The sequence below is a fragment of the Hipposideros armiger genome, unplaced genomic scaffold, assembly GCF_001890085.2.
Source record: "Hipposideros armiger isolate ML-2016 unplaced genomic scaffold, ASM189008v1 scaffold_27, whole genome shotgun sequence".
Lineage (NCBI taxonomy): Eukaryota > Metazoa > Chordata > Mammalia > Chiroptera > Hipposideridae > Hipposideros > Hipposideros armiger.
Window position 1 is genome coordinate 3,711,117 of NW_017731377.1, and position 20,359 is coordinate 3,731,475.

General features: G+C 50.4%; 1 protein-coding gene across 1 annotated transcript in view; it reads left to right on the forward strand.

Moving 5' to 3' along the window:
- The first annotated feature begins 8,393 nt into the window (after nt 1–8,393).
- The window catches only part of GATA4 (GATA binding protein 4), a 69,274-nt gene continuing 57,308 nt past the window's right edge, over nt 8,394–20,359 (forward strand). The window contains exons 1-2 of the mRNA XM_019636230.1: nt 8,394–8,518; nt 12,103–13,191. Of these exons, the coding sequence (XP_019491775.1) occupies nt 12,582–13,191 (610 nt within the window). The 5' untranslated portion in view covers nt 8,394–8,518; nt 12,103–12,581. The remainder of the gene's footprint in view (nt 8,519–12,102; nt 13,192–20,359) is intronic.

Sequence of the window (20,359 nt, forward strand, 5' to 3'; positions counted from 1 at the left end):
TTATTGAGGTATAATTTATACACAGTAAATTCAACCTTTTTAGTGTACAGTTCTATGAGTTTTGACAAATACACAAATGGTATAACCACCACCACAATCAAAATATAGAATAGTTCCAACCCTCCCCCAAATTTCCTCCTCCCCCTTTGTAGCCACCTCTCTCACCAGCCCCTGCCCCTGGCAACCTCTGATCTGTTTTCTGTCTCTGGTTTTGCCTTTGTGAGCATGTCATATGAATGGATTCATTTAGGCTTTTGAGTTTGGTGTCTTTCATGCAGCCCAAATTCATTTGAGATTCATTCATGTTGTTGGGTGTATTTGTAGTTTTTTTCTTTTTTTGTTCCTGAGTAGTATTCTGCTGTATGGATGTACCTCATTTGTTTATTCCCCAGTTGAAGCTCATTCGAGGCCATTATGAATAAAACTGCAGGGTTTGAAGATACCAGCAATCCTCTTTTATAGATTATAGCACAATTTATATTTAGCTTTTCCTATCCTGTGGCATACTGCAAATAACACATCTGCTGAGCAGCTATGTTCATCGAGTTTGAGGTGAGGATGTCACAGTCTCTGACAAAAGTGGTGTGTGTGTGTGTGTGTGTGTGTGTGTGTGTGTGTGTGTGTGTAGAGGGGGGAGAGAGAAAGAGTGTGTGAGAATTCAGGGCTTTTAGAGTAGACAAATTTCTCACATAATGATTGAGAAATTGATCACTCTTGACTGATAAGGCTTTGTCTTATACTCTACTCTGGGCTCTCCACCGCACCTCCATTCCACCCTCAGGCCAAGTGTGGGCTACTGGCTCTGAGAATCTCCGGAGACTTCATGGGGAGGGGGCTGATTCTGCCCCTGACAAGGGAAAGGCCCAGCCCTTGTGATGAGGTGGCATGAGATGGGAAGGGAGGACAGGATAAGGTTCGCTGAGACTCCTGGGGTTAACTCTGCACCTCCCTAAGTGAAAGCCTGCCAGCTCCCCTTTATCTGGGTGTGGATTATTCCGCTTCACGCAGACCCTTTGCTCCTTGGTTTTTCTTCCTGTAGTTCCTTGCCCTTTGACAATTTGCTGTTCATTAGCGCCTCTGCTGAAAAGGCACCAGGGCTGTGGAAGAAAACAAATTTTATAGGTAGTGTACCCTTGTCTTTCCGTCAAACACACACGTACATGGTGAACGTGGAGAAAAGTTGACAAGAGCTAAAAAGAAATGGAATGGCAGGGATCTTCCAGTCTTTTTATTTACTCAGGTTAGAAAGACACAGTACATACCCATTTGACAGAAATGAGTAAGTCTAGCTAGTGGAAGCTCCAGGCCTCCCCTTTCCTCCTGCTGTTGCAAGAAACCAGTTATTTCCAAATGGTTAATAAATACTTCCAAGCACCAATGGGCGTTAGGGAGACAGCAGCCCACTGTCGTCTGTCACCTGCTGCAACTGTGGGGTAGTGGCATGTGAGGTGACGTTACTGGCCATTACAGGGAAGCCCAGGCCTGTCTGGAGTGGGCGCTCACCCGCGTGAAGGCCCGCAGGGCCTCCAGACGCCAGCATCCTCCTCCCTGACCCCAGCCTTCGTCTTTCCGCGGTCCACCCCCCTTCACTCTTCGCCACCCTCCCGACCCCCCACCCGCGGCGGGCGAGGCTTTCAGAGAGAGAGACGCTGTTTTCGCACTAGGGCTTCGCGCTTCCTTGACACTTTCCTGTCTCTCGGTTGGCCGCGCCAGGTCTCGGCGCCTGCCTGGGCGTCTTCTCCAACTCCGGGTCACCTCGGCTCCATGGCCAGGGGAAGGGTGCCGGGGCCGGTGCAGGAGGTGGCGGCTTGTGCGGAAACAGCCCGAGCTGGCGCTGGGAACACCATGTCTCTGGTGGCCCCATAAGTCCTCTGATATGCGCGTCGGGTCTGGCGGCTGGCAGCGCTCCAGCCGTTGGTGTCCCCATCTCCATCACTGCCCTCCCGGGAGAGGGGCGGGAGAGCCCTCGACTCCAGATTGACCCCGTCCTTGTCTGGTGTCCTCTCCTCGGACCCGGCCCAGGCCCTTTACTTCCATTTCTCTGTTTTGCTTTCTCCTCTCCCTCCGGGTCTAAATTCTTTACTTCCGTCCCCAGGTCTCGAGACTCCTATCTGTATCCCTGATTCTATTTCTCGCTGCTCTCCCTGCCTGTCCATTCCTGCTCTTTCCGCCCCCCCACCCCGCACAACACCCCACCATTTAACACTCTATATATTTGACTTATTTGTTGTTCCTCTTCCTTTTATAGACTATAAGCCCCCAAGGCAGAATTTTTTTCTATTCTCATGTTGAATCCCAACGTCTTAAAGGTTCCTGGCACAAAGTAGGTGTTCAATAAAGATAGAATAAATGAATGAATGAATGAATGAATGAATGAATCTGGCTTTCTCAGGCCTGTCTCACTCAGTGGCTCCCCAGCCTTTTCTCTGTCCTCTTCTCTCCGTGTCTTCCTCTGTCTCTCCCCCACTTTCTCTCCTTTCACTTATTTCTGTCTCTCTCCGTTCCCTCCTCCTCATTTTTTTCTCGGTTTTGGTGTCTGACTGAGTCTCTCCGCATTTCCAGGATTTATGGGTCTGGGCCCTCCACGCCACGGGAGATGGCGCACCTGGCGTTCTTTTCTTGTTCTGGGGAGCCCAGCCGCCTCCTTCGCCCATTGCTGCTGCCTGGGTGCCTAACCGGGTTCTGTAGCTGAACAGAACTTCCAAAATCTTCACTGCGCTCCTCGAAATCCCTTCTTCCTTCAGACTCCAGAGCCCAAGGCTCAGTGGCTTCCTTAGGTGCAGCCAAAATTTGGGCGGGACATTTGCAGGCAGCCGGGGTGGGGCTGAGCCACTGGGCCCCTCTCCTTGTCTGGCTTGGGCTTCTGCATTTTACTTTAAGAAATGGTGGTGACCCTGGGCATCTACTGCGTGCCAGGGGACCCATTCCCTTTTGAGGGTGTGTTCCATTCTCCAACTCCCTGCAACCCTGAGAAATGTTATTAGTAATCTCTTTTGTAATTTTAATCATTTAACAAACGTTTATTGAGTATCTACTATATGTCAGCAGGAGGTCGCTAACCTCATATAGCTTACCTTCTGAGGTGTGTAGGGAGGGGGCGTGTATAACATACCACAAATAAACGAATTTATTACTGTAGGGAACATAAGGCCTGTGAATAAAACACGTTGACATTTAAAAAAATTTTATTGGGGAACAGTCTTTTTCCAGGACCCATCAGCTCCAAGTCAAGTAGTTGTTTCTCAATCTAGTTGTGGAGGGCGTTTTTCCAGGACCCACCAGTTCCAAGTCAAGTAGTTGTTCCAATCTAGTTGTGAAGGGTGCAATTCAGTGGCCCATGTGGGGATCGAACCGGCAACCTTGGTGTTACGTGCATTGCGCTCTAACCCACTGAGCTAACAGGCCATCCCCAAAACACATTGACATTTTATATATACCAAGAATATTTATCGTGCTCTCACTCTGGAGTGGGTGCCCCAGCACTGCAATTTCAAAAGTCTACGACATGGGAGGAGAGAGGGAGGACCACAGGTGAAAAAATTGGGACCCATGTCCCCAAGAGAGATCCCGGAGGTTGCAGCTTTGGTCCCTGATGAGTAGGGAGACAGCCGGGTCAGATCTCGTCCAAGCCTGGGCAGTGGGTGCCGGAAGCTCCCGCTTGTTGCTGTTTGTTCGAGATCCTTGGATGAGAAGGGGGAGAGGAAAACCGGCTGGGAGGAGTAAGAAGGACAAACGCTATGGAGTCAGCGTGGCCGCAGAGTGCAGGGAGTTCCGCGCTTGCTGACCCGCTGGCGACAGAACCCGGACTTGCGGGCTCGGGGACGAGCTTCAGTTCTGGCCTCTGCTGCTCTGGGCAAGACCTGAGGAGCGCCCTTCCCATTGAAAAGCCTCTGGCACCCTTCCCGAACTTAATGAAAATGTGGAGACTCCTTTTCTCTTTTCTTCCCCTTCCCACGAGCTCTTAGATTATGAGACACGAACTGTTTTATTTTAAATTGATTTTAATTTTAAGTGTCAGACTGCTCACTAAAGGAAATTTAGAAATATTTGAAAAACAAAACGAAGGTTTAAAAAGTGTTTTATTATAGAAACTCGATATGAAACATAATAGAATGGGGAAAAAAAGAACTAAGACTCAGGAATCTAGAGACCTATGGGGTAGAATACCGGCTTCGCCGCCACCTGGGTCTTAACCTCTCTGGGTCTCCGAGTTCCCCTTCGTGTGAGGATGGTAACACCTCTCTCTCCCTCCAGCGCAACAATGTTTCCTCGAAAAAAAAATGGATTTGAGAGTGTTCTGTAATCGGGAAATGACTATAAAATATGAGGGAGTGTGCCAAAAACTCTGGCCCTAGGGCCGGAAGCACCAGGAAGCGTTTGCGGAGGGCTGTGAGCGAGAGCACGGCTTTTCTTTAAAACACTGCATAGTATTTTTTAAAGCAAGACAATTAAAAAGCGCTGCTGCCTTCTCTCTTCAAGTGTGCGGGTGGAAGGCTGAGGATCGCTTTCTGGGGTGCAGAGCTCTTGTCCTGGTGCGTGGAGGCGAGGGTCCCCCCTCCACTCCACCCTCCACCCCCGCCTCCACAAAGAATTTCCGCTGTCCAAGGCAGGGAGCTCAAGGAGAGAAAGGTCTCTGTGGTGGCCTTTCAGCTTAATTCTTTCTCCATTTTAACACCAACGGGACCGGGCTGCGCTCCACACCTTGGCTGTCCATACTCTGCCCGCTAGGAGTTGAGCAGGGGGCCAGGAGGGCCACGCGAGTGAGCAACAAAAGTCGCAGAGGGAGGCAGGACTCCGGCTGGCGACACTCAGGCTAGGCGGAGGGATTGGAAGGCCGTGGCGTCCGGCACAGTAGCCGGCAAACGTTCAGCGCGGGTCACGTCGCTTCTGTCCTGGAGCCCTTGAAAACAAGTCCGCACAGAGGCGTCTACATCTCGGAAGGAATTCGTTCCACACTGGACGAGGGGTGACTTCTGTAGTCCCCTCTCTGGTGCCCTCACTCTGGGGCTTCTTGTTCTCGATTATAAGACTTTTGGGGCCCCGTGTTTTTTAAGGCGTCGTTGGGTTTCGGGTAGGGCGGGCACGTCGGCTGATTTCCGCAGGGCGCCGCAGGGCCTCACCAGCCAGAACTTGCCATTATAGCGCACAACATGACATTTAAAACAAGGCTTCGGGTCCCGCCAGGAAACCCCAGGAACCCTGAGCGGGGAGACCCTCGCTGGTGTCACTGTGAATTCCATCGTCCACTGTTTAACTTTTTTTTCGCAGGGAATTAAAGTTCAGATTCGTCTGTAGACCATGGCCAGCCTACAATTGCGTCTCTGCTAGGATAGGGACCGGCTCAAGTCCCAGAGGCCTTAGTGGAATAAGGAAAGGCAACCTATTCTTGTGTCCGGGGAGACCGTTTTTTACAGAACGTCTAAGTAATTCTTATTTGTCTAAAATCTCGCGATTTGACTCTCTACTAGACCCAGGGCTTTAGTAAAAAGAGGTAAAAAAAACTTTGACAGTATTACATTTTTCCCTGTGGAGTATGGGAAAGGAAAGCAGACAGAGGACGTGAGTGGGGTTGGGCCACATCCCAGGCCAGCCCAGGAACATCTTCTTAAAAATAGCCAAGACTCGGAATCTCAGAGCACCCCACCCCCTCCCAGCGGCCTCCTGAAAGGGGGAGAAGCCTGGGAACCTGCCGATAAACCTCCTCCAGCCGGCTGGCCAGTGAGGCCTTGAAATGCTCCCCGCTCCTGGCAACGCGCAGCGGCCGAGGCGGCTCCCGCCTCCCCAAGGGGGGAGGAGGAGGCCAGCGAAGAAAGGAGGGAGGGAGCGAGGGAAAACGAAACACCCCAAAAGAACAGGCCACTCGCAAATCACCCTCTGCACTGTCCTTGAGTTGAGCCCTTTGGGGAGAAAGTTGGGGGGCTGCGCCCAGAGAAAAAAGCCACAGGGAACTGGCAAAAATTCCTCTGTCCCGCGCGACTTCCTAGGAGCAACGAATCTTTCAAGGTTCCCGGGCTTCAGCCCACCAGGAGAGTGCTAGCGGGGTGGCGGAGGGCGTGGGTAAAGCTCTGTCGGGGGCCTGGCCAGGAGCAGTCCCCCCATTAACCCGGGGTTTCTCACAAGCAATTGCTGAGAAAAAGCAGGCTCTTCACATCAACGGTCTCACAACAGCTGCAGAGAAGGGCCTGGTATTGTCTCCATCACTGTACAGAGAAGACTGAAGTTCCGAGAGGCTGGGGGGAAGGGTGGAGAGGGGAGAGGCTCGCCGCAGGGCACCCAGTTAATGCGAACCTCAGCACCCGCGATCTCTCCGTGCCCCACGCCACTGGAAGAAGCCCGGGTCCTTGGCTTTGTGGGCCTGTGTCCTTGGCTTTGTTGACGCTCAGATGGCCACTCCACCAGATGCTTAGCCCCAAGCCCCGGGCTTGTTGCTAATTCACTGCCCAGTCCCCAGGCTCAGCCCTTTTCGCCTTCTGAGGGTCGCACACGGGAGGAAGCAATGAGAGTTTGGGTATCCCTGTAGCCATAAGTCCCCACCGAGAAGAAAGTGGCCAGGGCGGCTCCCCGCTCGTCCAAGCCCAGAATTTCAGCTCTCCAGAAAGCCCTCGTGGGCCCCAGACATAGGCCTTTGACTTCGAGCCTTTCTCGCTTGCCCCAATCGGGATAAGGTCCCTTTTCAAACAGCGCAAGGGCGCGTACCCTTCTCCGCTGCATTTGAAAGTGCGCGGGTCAGACTGTCCTTGCGAAATTGCCTTTTCTCAGGTTCATCCTCAGGGATCCCCAGGACCTCTCCCTTTTAAGTTCTCAGGCCTGGGATCTGCAGGGCCAAATTTTGCAGAGGCGCTGGCGAGGAGTTGGGGGAGCTGGAGAAGGGACCCTAAGCCCGCCGTCCTCAGCTTCCGGGGCGCGAAGGGACCCAGGCGGGCAGCGACCTGGGGAACTGCGTTGGTGCGTCTAGTCCGCGCTCAGACCTTACACCGCTCTTCCCATAGCCTCAGTTTTCTCTCCTGCTCTCGGACCCCTCTGGAACTCCGCACCTTTAGCTCAGGGAAAAGAATTCCCCGCGCAGCCGCGCTCAGTCCTTCCTCTGGGATTTTCCTAAGAATCCCCACGAGTTGGCCACAATCCCTTTGGGGGTTTCCTTCCAATCAGCCCCGCGTCCTAGCCTCGTTCTCAATTCCCGGGTTGCTCCTGCGCAGACCGGGTATCCACGACCGATCACCAACTGCGGAAGCGGGTATCACCCCCACCCTTCCTTCGGAGCTGCACAGGTTTCGCCCAGGGTGGTATCCCGGGCCCCTCCCGACCCCTCTAATCTGGTATGAGAAACCTGCTGTAGGGAGAGAGGCACACGGCCTTAGGGGGAAAAGCCAGTTTAACCGAAAGCGTGAGAGCCACCGGCCGGCTGTTATCTGGGGCTGAAGGCTGCGGTAATCGATGGGTTATTTTTACGCGGTAATAGGGCCCTGTGATTGCTCTATTAACCTTTAGACCTGTCTGAGGGACTCTCCGGCTCTCAGCCCCGCTGCGCTGGGGCCTCTAGGCACTGACGCCGACTCCAAACTCGGGCCTGCCACCTTCCCCCACCCCTGCTCGAGGGAGGAGGCTGAGGCCTATGGCAGAGCCCTCTTGGCCGAGACGCCCGGCTGCACCGTGGAGCTCCCCCCAGACCCCCGCCACGTCCCTGGGATTAGCGCAGCGGCGCCGCAGGCTGCTTTGAAAACGGAAGGATCTGAAAGGAGAGACCGCAAGAGATGGGAAGCGTCGCCAGGCAGGGGTGCATGTTTTGCATAAATACATAAAATTGAGGGCTGGAGACCGCGCCTTGCCGACTCCTGGGGCTGCTGGGAAGAAGAGGAGGCTTCCGTCTCCGCGCTCTATTTGATAGTCCTAGGTTTGGTGTCTCTTCCACTTACCCGAAGTCCGGGACCAGAAAGATCCCTACTACCCTCTACTTCTCGGGCAACCCAGGTGACCCAGTGCCCTACACCCGATCGGGGGTCCCGCCAAGAAGTCACCTTCCCCTCTATCAGCCCCACCCCTCGTTCACTGCGTCCAGGGCCGCGGTGGAACCCGGACTATCAGGAGGCGAGTGGGTCGGGAATGGGAGAGAGGGGACTCATTAATAAAGGGAGTTCTGGGCAAAACTGCAAACCAAATCGACCATAGTCAGGGTGGTGGGTGAAACCCCGCGCCCTGGCGGTAGCACTTTGGCTTTTTCCGCGGAAATCCCTACGCCTGGACTTTGCCTGCTGCTAGGGGAGTTTTTTGAACAGCCCTGGAGCCCGGCGCCCAGCAGAGGTGCTGTGGCCGCGACGCACCCCCGCCCCCTGCCCTTGCACGTGACTCTCACCAGCCAGTCAGCTGCAGCGAGCCGGAGCGCAGAGGCGAGGGGACCTGGGCGGCGAGCGGGGGACTTGGAGGCGGCCCGCACAGTGGCTGCGAGAGGCTCTGCTGCCGCCAAAGCTTCAGGGCCCGGGAGAGCGCGCGCCGGCCCTCCTGGAAGCTCCAGCCCCCGCAGGTACGACCTTTTCTCCCCTGCCCTTACTCTTTCCCTCCATCCGCGATATTCCGAATTCCCCCGCGCCGGTTTGCCTCGGAGTAGAGAGGTGACTGACTAGTAGGTAGAAAGGAGAGTTGGTCACTTCTACCCAAAATTGGCCAATGCCTGCTCTACGTTTGCCTTTGTCTTAACAGCTTCTTTAAATCAAAGTAGGATTTCGGGGGAAAGCGGAGAAGGATATTTGAAGTTGTTTTGGGGTTCTTTTTGTGTGAACTTAAACATTTTTAATCTCGGTCCCGCGTGCAGATTCTCCAGCCCTTGTGTACATATCGCAGGCCTGGGCCTGAGTGGTGATGATGGCCGTGCGAAGCCACCCTGACCGGTTGACCCGGGACTGGCCACCTGGCAGCTCGAACACGGAGGGGTTCAGAAGGAGGAGTGTCGCCCATCGGCGACTCCGGGGATGCAGAATGGCGATGGGAGGCAGAGGCCCCGGGGAGGAGCTCTGAAGTCGCTAAAGGCTGCTGAGCGCCTGGACGTTCTATGCCTTTCTGGCCAGCCTCTTCGCTTTCCTGACTGGGGTCCCGGGAGCTAAACGCCCCCCGCGAAGTTAACAGCCCCACCCACCCACATTGCTTCAGGGTGACACTAGCTGAGATCCGGAACCCAGGCGGAGAGCAGTGACGTCCCTCCTCTGGCCCCGGGTTGCTGCCGGGATCCACGATCTCTTGGCTTTGGGGTGGGGGTGGGGGGGTCACCCAGGGGAGAGGAGGATGCCCGAGTGGTGAGATGCCACCAGGTTGAGGGAAAGAGAGGCCTTTCGGTAGGGGCAAGAGGGTGGTGAGGACACTCAGCGCCTGGAGGAGTCGGGCCGCCCGGCAGGCGCTGCCGGGAAGGTTGGGGAAGCGCCTTGGGGAAGTATTTCCTGTGTTTCTCAGAAAAGGAACAGGCAGCCAGGAGCAGGTTTCAAGCTTTTAAAGACAGAAAGTTTTTATTGGGGTGACGGGGCGATGCCCCCTACACTTTTGGGTGCGTTCGTGGGTAACAGTTTTCCGCGCAGCTGGCGCAGAGCGAAGGCGCGAGCCGAGCGGAAAGAGCGCGAGTGACTTGTAAGTGAACGCCAACATTCGAGCGCTCTGGATCCTCCGGCTCTCAGAAATAGATCCGAAAAGGGGCTGTGGGCTAAAGCACGAAAATAGAAAGCATTTCCTGTCTGGCATGTGAATTTGGGATGAGTGATCAAGAGAGGAAAAACTGGGGCGCAGGCCTGGGCCCCCACGAAAAGGCCAGACCTGCTCTGCTGTTGTTAGGAGCTCACTCGGCCCGTCAGCGGACGCCTGGACCGGGGTTCAATTACAGAAACAAGTGAGAGTCGCTTTAAGGGAATAGTTAATTTCTTACCTTGCCAGAAACCTGTAGAGGAGTATTTTCTCTACTTTCTAATGTCCAGTAATCCTGAGGTAACGTATCAGCCATTTAAAAAGGCAGAGAATGTAAGAAAGAACAAATATTAGATTTATGGCATTTTTAGCGTTTATATTTTAAAGCTTGTATGTATGTTGGAAGTTAGATTACAAAATTATAAATCTTTCTGTCCTGCAGTTATGTGAGGAAAAAAACATTATCTTTCAGAACTGCAGTAGTTGAGTATTACAGAAAATACAATGAAATCAGTCAACTATTTTATTTTAAAATTAAATGGTGTACATTTTATTAAGGTAAACCTACATAGTCACTTAATGAAACCCAGAAATTCCTATAAGGTATTCATTTTTTTGCCTTCATTTTCAAAGAAGGAAGTTGGTGATTTCAGATCAAGTTTTTTGTATTCACCCTCCAACCAAACTTCTAACTGGAAGGAAATGTCCACCAAACCAATAATTTGTTGTATAGCTTTGAAAGTAAATAATAACCCATTTAGGTGTCAACATGTGACTATATAATAAAATACAGTGCTATTAACTCCATTATTATTAGTGATGATGCAGAAATGGTTAAAATCATTATATAATGTGTACTAGAGAGTCCATACCCAGAATATTTTTACAATAACAAAGATAACCATTTATTATAGTACATATTACATCTGAGGGACTTTCTTATGGTGCCTTACATTAGAAATCTGTAATAATATTAATAATAATCAACTATTGTATATATAGAACTTTTTGTGCATGTTATAAGTTTTATAAGACCCTATTATAAGTGCTTTACATATATTAATCTATAATCCTCATCATACGTCTATAAGATAGATACCTTTAATATTTGTAGTTTTGAAAATGAGGAAACTGAGGTACAGGGAGCTTAAGTAATTTGTCTAATGTCATCCATTCAGTAAGTGGCAGAGCCTGGATTTAGTATATAGTTCAGGTAATATCTTTGTAAGTCTACTATTGCAATGTAAAAGAAACCACTGTTAGGAGTAGCTACCTCTTAAGGAGAAAAGTGGGAGTGTAGTGGACAGTCTCAAACTCTTGGAGCCCTACAGACCCCTACCCACGTTAATTGTACTTTGATCTTAGACAAGTTTCAAAAGTTTCCGATGCTTCAGCTCTGTCTTTGTAAAATGAAGAGAGACACTGTTACTTAGTAGAGTGTGGAGAAAAAAAGGCCCTGGAACAGAGCAGGTGCCTCAGAACAGGGAGCTCTTATTTTATCAGAAAAATTGCCTGGTAAAATCAAAACACAGGATACAAGGGTATAATCAAGTCCTACAAACTGTTCTTTGCCCCAAGCAGTCTCATTGGTGTTCTGATTCCAGAACCAAGGATTCTATATGAAAAACCCATTCTGTGAATTGGAATGCTTCAGTGAGTAGTTCAGTAAAGTGACCTTGTACATTCCTCTCACTTTTCTGGTCTTAATATCCAATCTGCAAAGTCTCTAAAATATAACGATTTGCCAGAAACATGTATCTTGTCTGATTTGATGTCCACGTGGCATATAGTGTATGGGTAAGAGATTTCACAATCCTTTTCATGGAGGCATAGCAGACGCTGTACTCATTTGTAGACTACCCGTAGTTTAAAAAGAAAATGCTACAAGCGAAAATTTCTTAGATTGCTGGTTTTTTATAAAGTTTGTCATTGCCTTCCATGGGCAATCTGAAGTTCTTTCAGGGCCAGGTGCGCTTAGGGATAGGGGAGGGAACAGAGGAGATGATCGAGATTTCTTGGGTCCCCGGCACTCCACGGGAACCCGAAACTCTTGGACGTGTAACATACGGGGACAATAATATGCGTGAAAAAGAAGGTCAAATTAAAGTCCTTGCTAACAAGCAATAATAATAATAATAATAATAATAATAATAATAATAATAATAATAAAAGGCCTAGATCACAACCAATAATTCCATGTCCAATAACCGGCAAGCCCCGCATCTCCAAGAAACCCCTCCCCGAGGATTTACTCCAGCAGCCAGACCCCACGGTCTCCGCAAAACAAAGACCGCAGGCTCCTTTGGAACCGCGTGGCCTCCAAAGCTGGCCCCGAGAGTGGCCGTGGCGTTTGCAGTGCAGGTGAAGCAACCAAGCATAAGGAAAGTGGGCTTTGAAAGCTCAGGATGAACTTCTCTCCCTTTTGTCTTTCCTCCTGATTAGGACCGCGCCTGCAGCGAAGTGGAAAAGAGCCCGCGGGACCCTGGGCTTTGGAGCCAGCCTACCGCGCCCTGCGCCCGAGGCCGCGGTGTCCTGAAGACTGCGCCGCGACGGCCGCCGGCGGGACTCGAAGGCCGGTGCCTCACTCCCGCGCCCAGGCCCTACCCAGCGTCTTCGGCCGCCCCTAGGCCCTGGGGTGGATCCGGCCCCTCCTCCACCACCTCCCGGAACAACCAAAAATTCAATTTGGGATCTTCCTGAGTAAACAAGAGCCTAGCATCTTTTGCTCAATGATGGATTTAATACGTACCTATTCTTGAGGGATTTTTTTTAAACATTTGATTTTTTTAATCTTTATTTTTGTGACGGTCCCTCACCTGTACATTATTATTTTTTGTGATTATTATTTTCTCTCCGCGCATTGCTCCTTGACCCGCGAGTGAGAAAAAAAAGGACTCAGAAGCTGAGAGCTCGCAGGAACGATGTATCAGAGCCTGGCCATGGCCGCCAACCACGGCCCCCCTCCGGGGGCCTACGACGCGGGCGGCCCCGGCGCTTTCATGCACAGCGCGGGCGCCGCGTCCTCGCCGGTCTACGTGCCCACCCCGCGGGTGCCCTCCTCGGTGCTGGGCCTGTCCTACCTCCAGGGCGGAGGCGGGGGTGCTGCGTCCGGAGCCACCTCGGGCGGCAGCTCGGGGGCGGCCGCGTCGGGTGCCGGGCCCGGGACCCAGCAGGGCAGCCCGGCCTGGAGCCAGGCGGGAGCCGAGGGAGCAGCCTACACTCCGCCGCCGGTGTCGCCGCGCTTCTCCTTCCCGGGCACCACGGGGTCCCTGGCGGCCGCCGCCGCCGCCGCCGCGGCCCGGGAAGCCGCAGCCTACAGCAGCGGCGGCGGGGCGGCGGGCCTGGCCGGCCGCGAGCAGTACGGCCGTGCGGGCTTCGCCGGCTCCTACTCCAGCCCCTACCCGGCCTACATGGCCGACGTAGGTGCCTCCTGGGCCGCGGCTGCCGCTGCCTCGGCCGGTCCCTTCGACAGCCCGGTCCTGCATAGCCTGCCCGGCCGCGCTAACCCCGCCGCCCGACACCCCAATCTCGGTGAGTACTGAGCGAGAGTACCGGGGCCAGGTGGGGACCGGAACAGGGACCGTCCTGAGCTCTGTCTGGGGGCACTTGATGTTCACATCAAGGGTAGGGAGGGTGAAGGGGGCAGGGACGGGGGCGAAGGGACGCGTGCGTTTCCAGTGAACGCAAACTGGAGGACAAGCCGGCGAAGCGGGGAGATGGTGGAGTGCAGGTCGGAGCCCAGGTAGTGTTAAGTGAGGGCGGGCTTGCCTTCTAGAGCCTTTTATAAAAAGACTGCAGGGTGGCAGGGTCTGAGCGCGTCCCCCACGCTGCCCAGACGTCGGAGCTGTCTGGGCCCGCGGTGCACCCGGGCAGGCGCCCATCTGTGGGTGCCTGCGGAAGGTGGACGGGCTCACGGGACAGCCGGGAGGAGCAGCCGGGAGCCCCCGGTGGAGAGCGCTGGCGATCGCCGGGTTTCCTGCCCCATTTCCTCCTGGCCCTCTCTCAGAGCCCTCCGCGAAGGATCTGATTACATTGGGTTGGGCCCAAGATCTTCTGGGCCATTTGGCGGCCCAGTTGGAGGATCCCTCAGGGTGGCAGATGATTTTCCTGTCGGGGATTTCACACTAGGAACAAAGGAAGGACCAGAGGGATGGAGATGGGTTGAACTGGGGCCGGCACTGTGTGGGTTCCTCGGGGCCAGAGCGTATTGTCGCATTGTGCTGATCTGCCCGGCAGATGCGCCCCGGGGTGCGTTAAACGAATGCCTGGTCAGTGTCCTGGAACACGGGAAGTCCTGAGGGGCTTCTTTATAACGTCCTCTTTATAATGCCCGACTTAAACGGAGACCTTGCCATGTCATCCACGTGTTGTTGAGCTTCCGCTTGTCCCGAGGGCTGGAGTTAGAAATAACAATCCTAATGGGCACAATGTAATATTTCCTTTGAATGTCACACCTGCGGAGGACGCCAGATGTGTGCACCCCTGCTCGGAGGAACAAAATGAAGTCTAAGAAAAGGCCCTGTTGCTTTGGTCTGGGAGGGAAAGGGAAGTGGCAACCACTAGTTAAAAATGCAAACGACCTCTGGTCCTGCAGAATTTCAGGAAGGGATGGGATCGGGTGTGGAGGGAGATGACTTTTGTACGGGAGGAGAAGCCCAGACTTGAGAAACAAAGTTAACATTTATTGACTACCTACTAAGTGCTAAATCCTTTTGCATTTGTTCTCACTTTGAAGAGTAAAGCCTGTCTCTCCCAGGTTCCCAGTCTTGGGCTGGCTCCGAGAAAAGCCCAGTCTTTGAAGAGCTTTTAAATTATTCTCTGACCCCGGGTGGCCTAGGGAGGGTCCCAGGGGGGTCCAGCCAAATACACATCCCAGGTAAACTGATTAACCGTGGATGTGGCGCCGAAGCTGAGTCTGTGGCTCCCAGTTTCCCCCTCCCCCTTGTGGGGGAGCCAGACGGCACACCCCAGGAGAGGAGGGGCATCTCCGGAGCCTTTGGGGAGGACCTGAGTGAGATAGCGCGTGTGACATCTCCATACAATGGCAGCTCCGGGTGGGCGTGTTGGGGGGTGGGGTGGGGCGCTTTGGCCCTGCATTCTTAGAACTCTTGCTAGAACTTCTGTTTTAAATAGGTCCCCGTAATTCCACTTCTTTTAACTTGGAGGTGGGGGCGGGGCGGTTGCTTACTAACTCCTATAATCCTGGAGCATGAGTTTGGTGTTTGGTTAGGGGGATAAAAGAGAAGCCAATGATGGAGCCACAACCACGTAAAAGAAAAAAAAAAGATACACTATGGGAGTGAACATGGTGAGTCTTCAGATTCTAAAATGTAACCCATACCAAGCAGGAGGGTGTGAGTACATAATGTTTCCCAAATTCCAGTGTCAACAAATGGCAAGCTGACCTCCAAGGAGAGAGCTTCCTTGCCAAAAAGTGTTGCCTGTTTTCTGGTACTCTGTGCTCTGTCCCACTGGTTCAGGAAGTCCCACCTGAAGACAGCCCTTGGGTTTGGCGTAACAGCTTGAATTTTCTCTTTTGCACATAGCCAAGTGTTTTAAATGGGCCAGTCATTAGAGGTTCCCTGTTATCTTTGTGAGGAAACATGAGGTAGGTTGAATCTGTTGGCATTCACATCTTCAGGCACTTACATAAAAGCAAATTAAATTAAAAGCAGTGCTTGTAAAGGGACTTTTCATATGTTGCTCCCATAGCATGAACCCTCCTGTAAATGCCTGGTAACTCTCTCAAGACCAACCCTGGCATATTAGCTGATGCTGAGTGATAGAAGGATGCTAGAAGGATGATAATAAGGAATTACTGTTCTGTGGTATTTATTGACAGCTTGCTGTGTGGATTTGCCCCCAGGCCCTAAGATGGCAATACAATGTGATGGTATGACTGAAGCAAGCCTAGATTCAATTTGAGGGGCCCCTGTGATCTTGGGCAAGTTACTTACCTCTCTCAGTCTCCTCTTTTTTTCTGTTAAATAGGTTAATCATAAACTACTTTTAGTATTGTCTTAAATTAGAAAAATGAAGTAATTTTTGTAAAGTACTTGTCCTTGGCCCTTCCTAAATGATGGGTATTTTATTAAACAGTCACACACTATCATGTAGAGTGACCAATTTTTCTGATTTGCTCAGGACTGAGGGGTTTCCCAGGACTTGGGAATTTTAGTGCTAAACCTAGGATAGTTCCCAACAAATGGGGATGATTGGTTACCCTAAACAGACATGAAAATGATAAGTGACCCAGCACATGCTACAGTAATGAGCAGAGAGAGAAGGAGAGAAGACAGAGGTGGTTCTCCCCTCTGTGTAAGAATCTGGTCTTGAAGCGTGAGTAGGAGTTTGCCAGGAAAAGCATGTGCAATTAAAAAAAAAAAGTTATGCCCTCATTTACTGCCTCACTGTGTAGTACCATGAAATGATACAACACAGCTTGGCTTTTGCTTAAATAATGTATCACCATAAGTAAAACCACACAGACTAACTCATCTTTCACTCAGAAACTGTTTTTAATTTCAATGAGGAGAAATAAAAGAACATCTTCATTTTTCTACGAAGTATTAACTGCCTTAGTATTAACGATAGGTAATATCCTGCCAGAGTTCTTATGCTGGTTATTGGAATAAAGCAAAAATCAAAATAATGAAAGCTAACAGGGGCCTGTGTGAAGCCCCGCACTTTGGTTGGAAGGAATTATTCTACCTTGACTGAAATGTATATGAACTTTAATTCATTCCAAGTTCAATAGGAGCCATGGACCTAAAGCAACTGCAGAACATTGTTAATAAGGCTGCATTAGTGGAATTATGTGACCTTTCTGAGGGCAGGTAGAGTCTTACTCATATTTAAGTGCCTGGCACATGCTGGGCACTTAGCAAATATTTGAGTAGAGATCTAGGAGGCATTTGCCTTAGTACCCTGCCCCGATCAAAGCACACACTCAATGGCTGCCTAAGAGGCCCACTGGGGAGCCTCAGGGAAGAGTGAGCAGGGTAGGAGAGGGTTCTGGGAACTTTGGGAAACCACTGAAGCTGTTTAGATTGGAGAAGTCACAGGTTGATAAGAGAGGGAGAGAGTGACTGTGTACAAATACCTAAAAGGCAAAAGTCTATGGCCGTCTAACTTCATGTCGTTCCAGGTGAGCAGGTATTAGATTGGAGAAGAACCCTGTCTCACACAGGTTTGTAGTTGTTGAAACAGAATATGGAATATGGCTTGTCTTAATAATAAAGCCCTGGGCACTCAAAGTGCTTAAGGAGAGACGGCATTGCCACCTGCCAGTGGAGCTGTGCAGGGAAGTGCTTGTTTGTGTGCGTGTGAAATAGCTATAGCAGGATAATATAGCTGTCTCCTTATAAAGAACCCAATCAAAGGGTTACACAAGTATAGTGATTTGTCAAAACTCATGGAAATATACTATTAATACGGGAGTACTTTATTTCATGTATATTACACACAATAAAGTTGATTTTTGTACCAATTAATGCTTGTAAATTCTTAAGGCTAAAAAGGAGACAATAGAAATTATATGTAAATATGCCTTGAAGGAAATAGTACTGTGGTAGATGTTACTGGACAAGCTATGAAAATATATTTTATTATAGAATAACAATTCTTCTGTGTAATAGAGAAACAAGGAGTTATAGTATTGTCAAAGGAGCTTAAAAATTTTGAATCATTTTAAGGGTCGATGAAAAAATTACCAACACAGTGAAATACATGTATATCACTCAGTGTTACCCAGATGGTTTCTTTAAAAAGCTTTGCCTCATTCACCATGTTCTAAGAGTTTGTTTTTGCTGTAGGCCGCTGGAAAGTTCTGAAGTGTTCTCTAGATCTTTTGGGGACTGCTTATCAATGAGGCCAGTTGCTTTCAAAGCCAGTTCATTTATATAGGGAACTTTGTGAGATCAACTCTTAAGTAGCGTGTTTGGCTAGAGAATGATTTGTCAGTCTTTAAGAAAACCAGTTGTTTAACTTTCCGGTTACCACCCTGAGCAGGTCAGTCAGAGTTGGAGCTGGTCTGTGGTGCTCTGTTGAGAGCCAATGAGATGGGAAAGGTGTGTGGGGGTGGCCCGGGGTGTGTCACTGCTCCAGTGAGACCTGTCACATGCCCAATTGTGTCTCATCAAAAGGTCAGGCCACATTTGCTAGGCACTTTCTAAGCACTTGGGTTGAAATGATGCGTGCACAGGAGACAGCTTTAGATAACACTTTCTTCTGTATCCCTCCCCACCCACCCCTTTTTTTTACTTAAATTAGCTAGGAAAACAAACATACTCTGAGGCGTGGGGAAACAGGAACTCTGATACCTGTGGGTGGGAGTGTAAATTGGTACAACCCTTATGGAGAGCCCTTGGTGGTAGCCGACAAATTGCAAGGTAGATACCCTTGACCCAGAAATTGAACTTCTAGGAATTTATTCTACAAATATACTGGCACATATTAGCTTCAGCACTGTTCATAATAATAAAAATTGGAAATAACCTAAATATTCATTATTAGGGGACTGTTTGTATACATATGGTACATGCAAACAATAGGATATCAGGTAGGCATAAAACTTAGGAAGTTTATTATGTAATGGTATGGAGTCCTCTCTAAGATTTATATTTATAAGTGCAGGATGTGTGAATGTCACAATATTTGTGTAAAAAAAAAAAGAGAGAAGAAAAGATTATATGCATTTGAAAATACTTAATATATCTCTGGAAGTAGTATTCACAAGGAGTTTGTAACCCCGATTGCCCATGGAGAGGACAATTGGGTTGGTGAGGGATAGGCTGGGAAAGGATTTTCACCATATATGCCTTGGAACCTTTTTAAAACACTTTAACTATTTTTTTTAAAAGATTTTATTAGGGAATTGGGGGAGTGGAACAGCATTGGGGAATTGGGGAAGGGGAACAGACAAGTTGCGGTCCTTTTGTTCTTCAGTCTAGTTGTGGAGGATATCGCTTCACTGGCCCATGTTGGTGTTATTTTGTGCTCTTCCCGGGTGAGGCAGATCGGCCATGGGCCACTGGACGGCTGCTCACAGTGGCTCTTGGCAGCTCACGCCCACTGCCGGCCGCTCACACCCACTGCCGCCCGCTAACGGTAGATTTATGGCATCCCACTGCAGCTCCCCTGCAGTGACTCACAGCAGCCCAGCTCCAGGTTGAGCTGTTGTTCACCATCTTAGATGTAGAGGGCGCAGCGTCACTGGCCCTCTATGTGGGATCTGAACCAGGGCCCTGCTGCTCAGAGCTGGNGAAGAGCTTGTTGAGGCAGCTGTTGAGTAGAATTTCTCACCCCATATTTCCTTTTTAGCCTCCTCCATTGCCTGAGGGCTGGGTAATCTGATAAATTACTTCCCCCTTCTGTCTGACAGCCTCTGTTTGCTGGGACAGCCTGGAAAATAAATGGCGTTTCCAGGGAGGACACCATGCAGGAACTAGGAGGCTCTTATTTGACTGCTTTCCTCTGGAGAGAAGAGCGTATGCTACTGTATTTCATGAGAGTCCCTTGGGTTTTACTACTTCGGCTCGGCGAGTCTTGGTCTTTGATGGGAAGGCCAGCATAAGTGGAGCTTCTGAGTCTAGCTGTTGACTAGAGGCGGGGACTTGCTGTTGTCTGTCATGGTGGTGAAGAGCATGGATGCTGGAGCCCTGGCTCAAGTGCTGCACGATGTTAGCCATTATGACCTTGGCAATCCATCTGGCGTCTGATGGTCTCATTGTTTTCATTCTACCCTAATAATTTAATAATGCTTTTTATACAGACAACTTTTGTCTCTTGTTCTTACTCACCTGACTTTGGAAGAACTAGAAGCAAACAAGGAACAAAGAAAACAGGTCACACTGCCTCTTGCTAGCAGAGAGGGAGCAGAAGTCGGATCTTGTCTTAAATACATGAAAGCTGGGGTGAGATCTCTCATTGGAATCTCAGTGTGGGCTTGTCTCTACTGGCCGCTCTTATCAAGGCTCCAGGCAGAATTCCCGAGAATCCGCCATGGCCAGCATCCGCCATGGCCAGCGGTCTCACTGTATCTTATGGTGCTATCCTTTTATTTGGATTCTGGTTCCATTAGACTGGAAGTGTTTCCAGGGCAATAATTAGACCTCATTCACTTTGGGGCCTGTGATACAATTACATGGTAAATACTAAATAAATGTTCATTGTCTGAAAACATACAGTCAGGAATTCATCATAAAGTATATGGCCCTTTTGGCTTCATGTTCATACCTGCAGTATGAGCCTATTGAAACAGTGACTGGAGGGAGCGTCTCCATCCTTATAAAAGGGACCTGAGGGGTGGAAGTCCAGGGATGAGCATGTCCCCACCCATGAGCAGCTTTACAGAAAGAGGGCCCTTGTGGGGTGGGGAGTAGTGAGGAGATTGAGGAGCTATAAGAATCATGCAAAATCAGCCCAAACCTAGAAGGCCAGGAGGAGAGAGAAGAGAATTGAAAACTCCAGTGGTTTTTCTCAAAGGTAATTATAAGGAAACAGGGCACTTAGGGATGGGACTAACATTTTGGATGTGGCAGGTCTGAGGCATGGGGGAGGGACATGCAAGTGAGATGTCTAGGAGGCAATGTGGCATGGGCTGCAGTCTGTGGGATCATCACTCTGTTTGAAGCCTTGTGAACAGGAGAGAGCCCTCAGGGCAGTGAGGAGAGTGACAGGGGGCAGAGGAGCTTGGCAG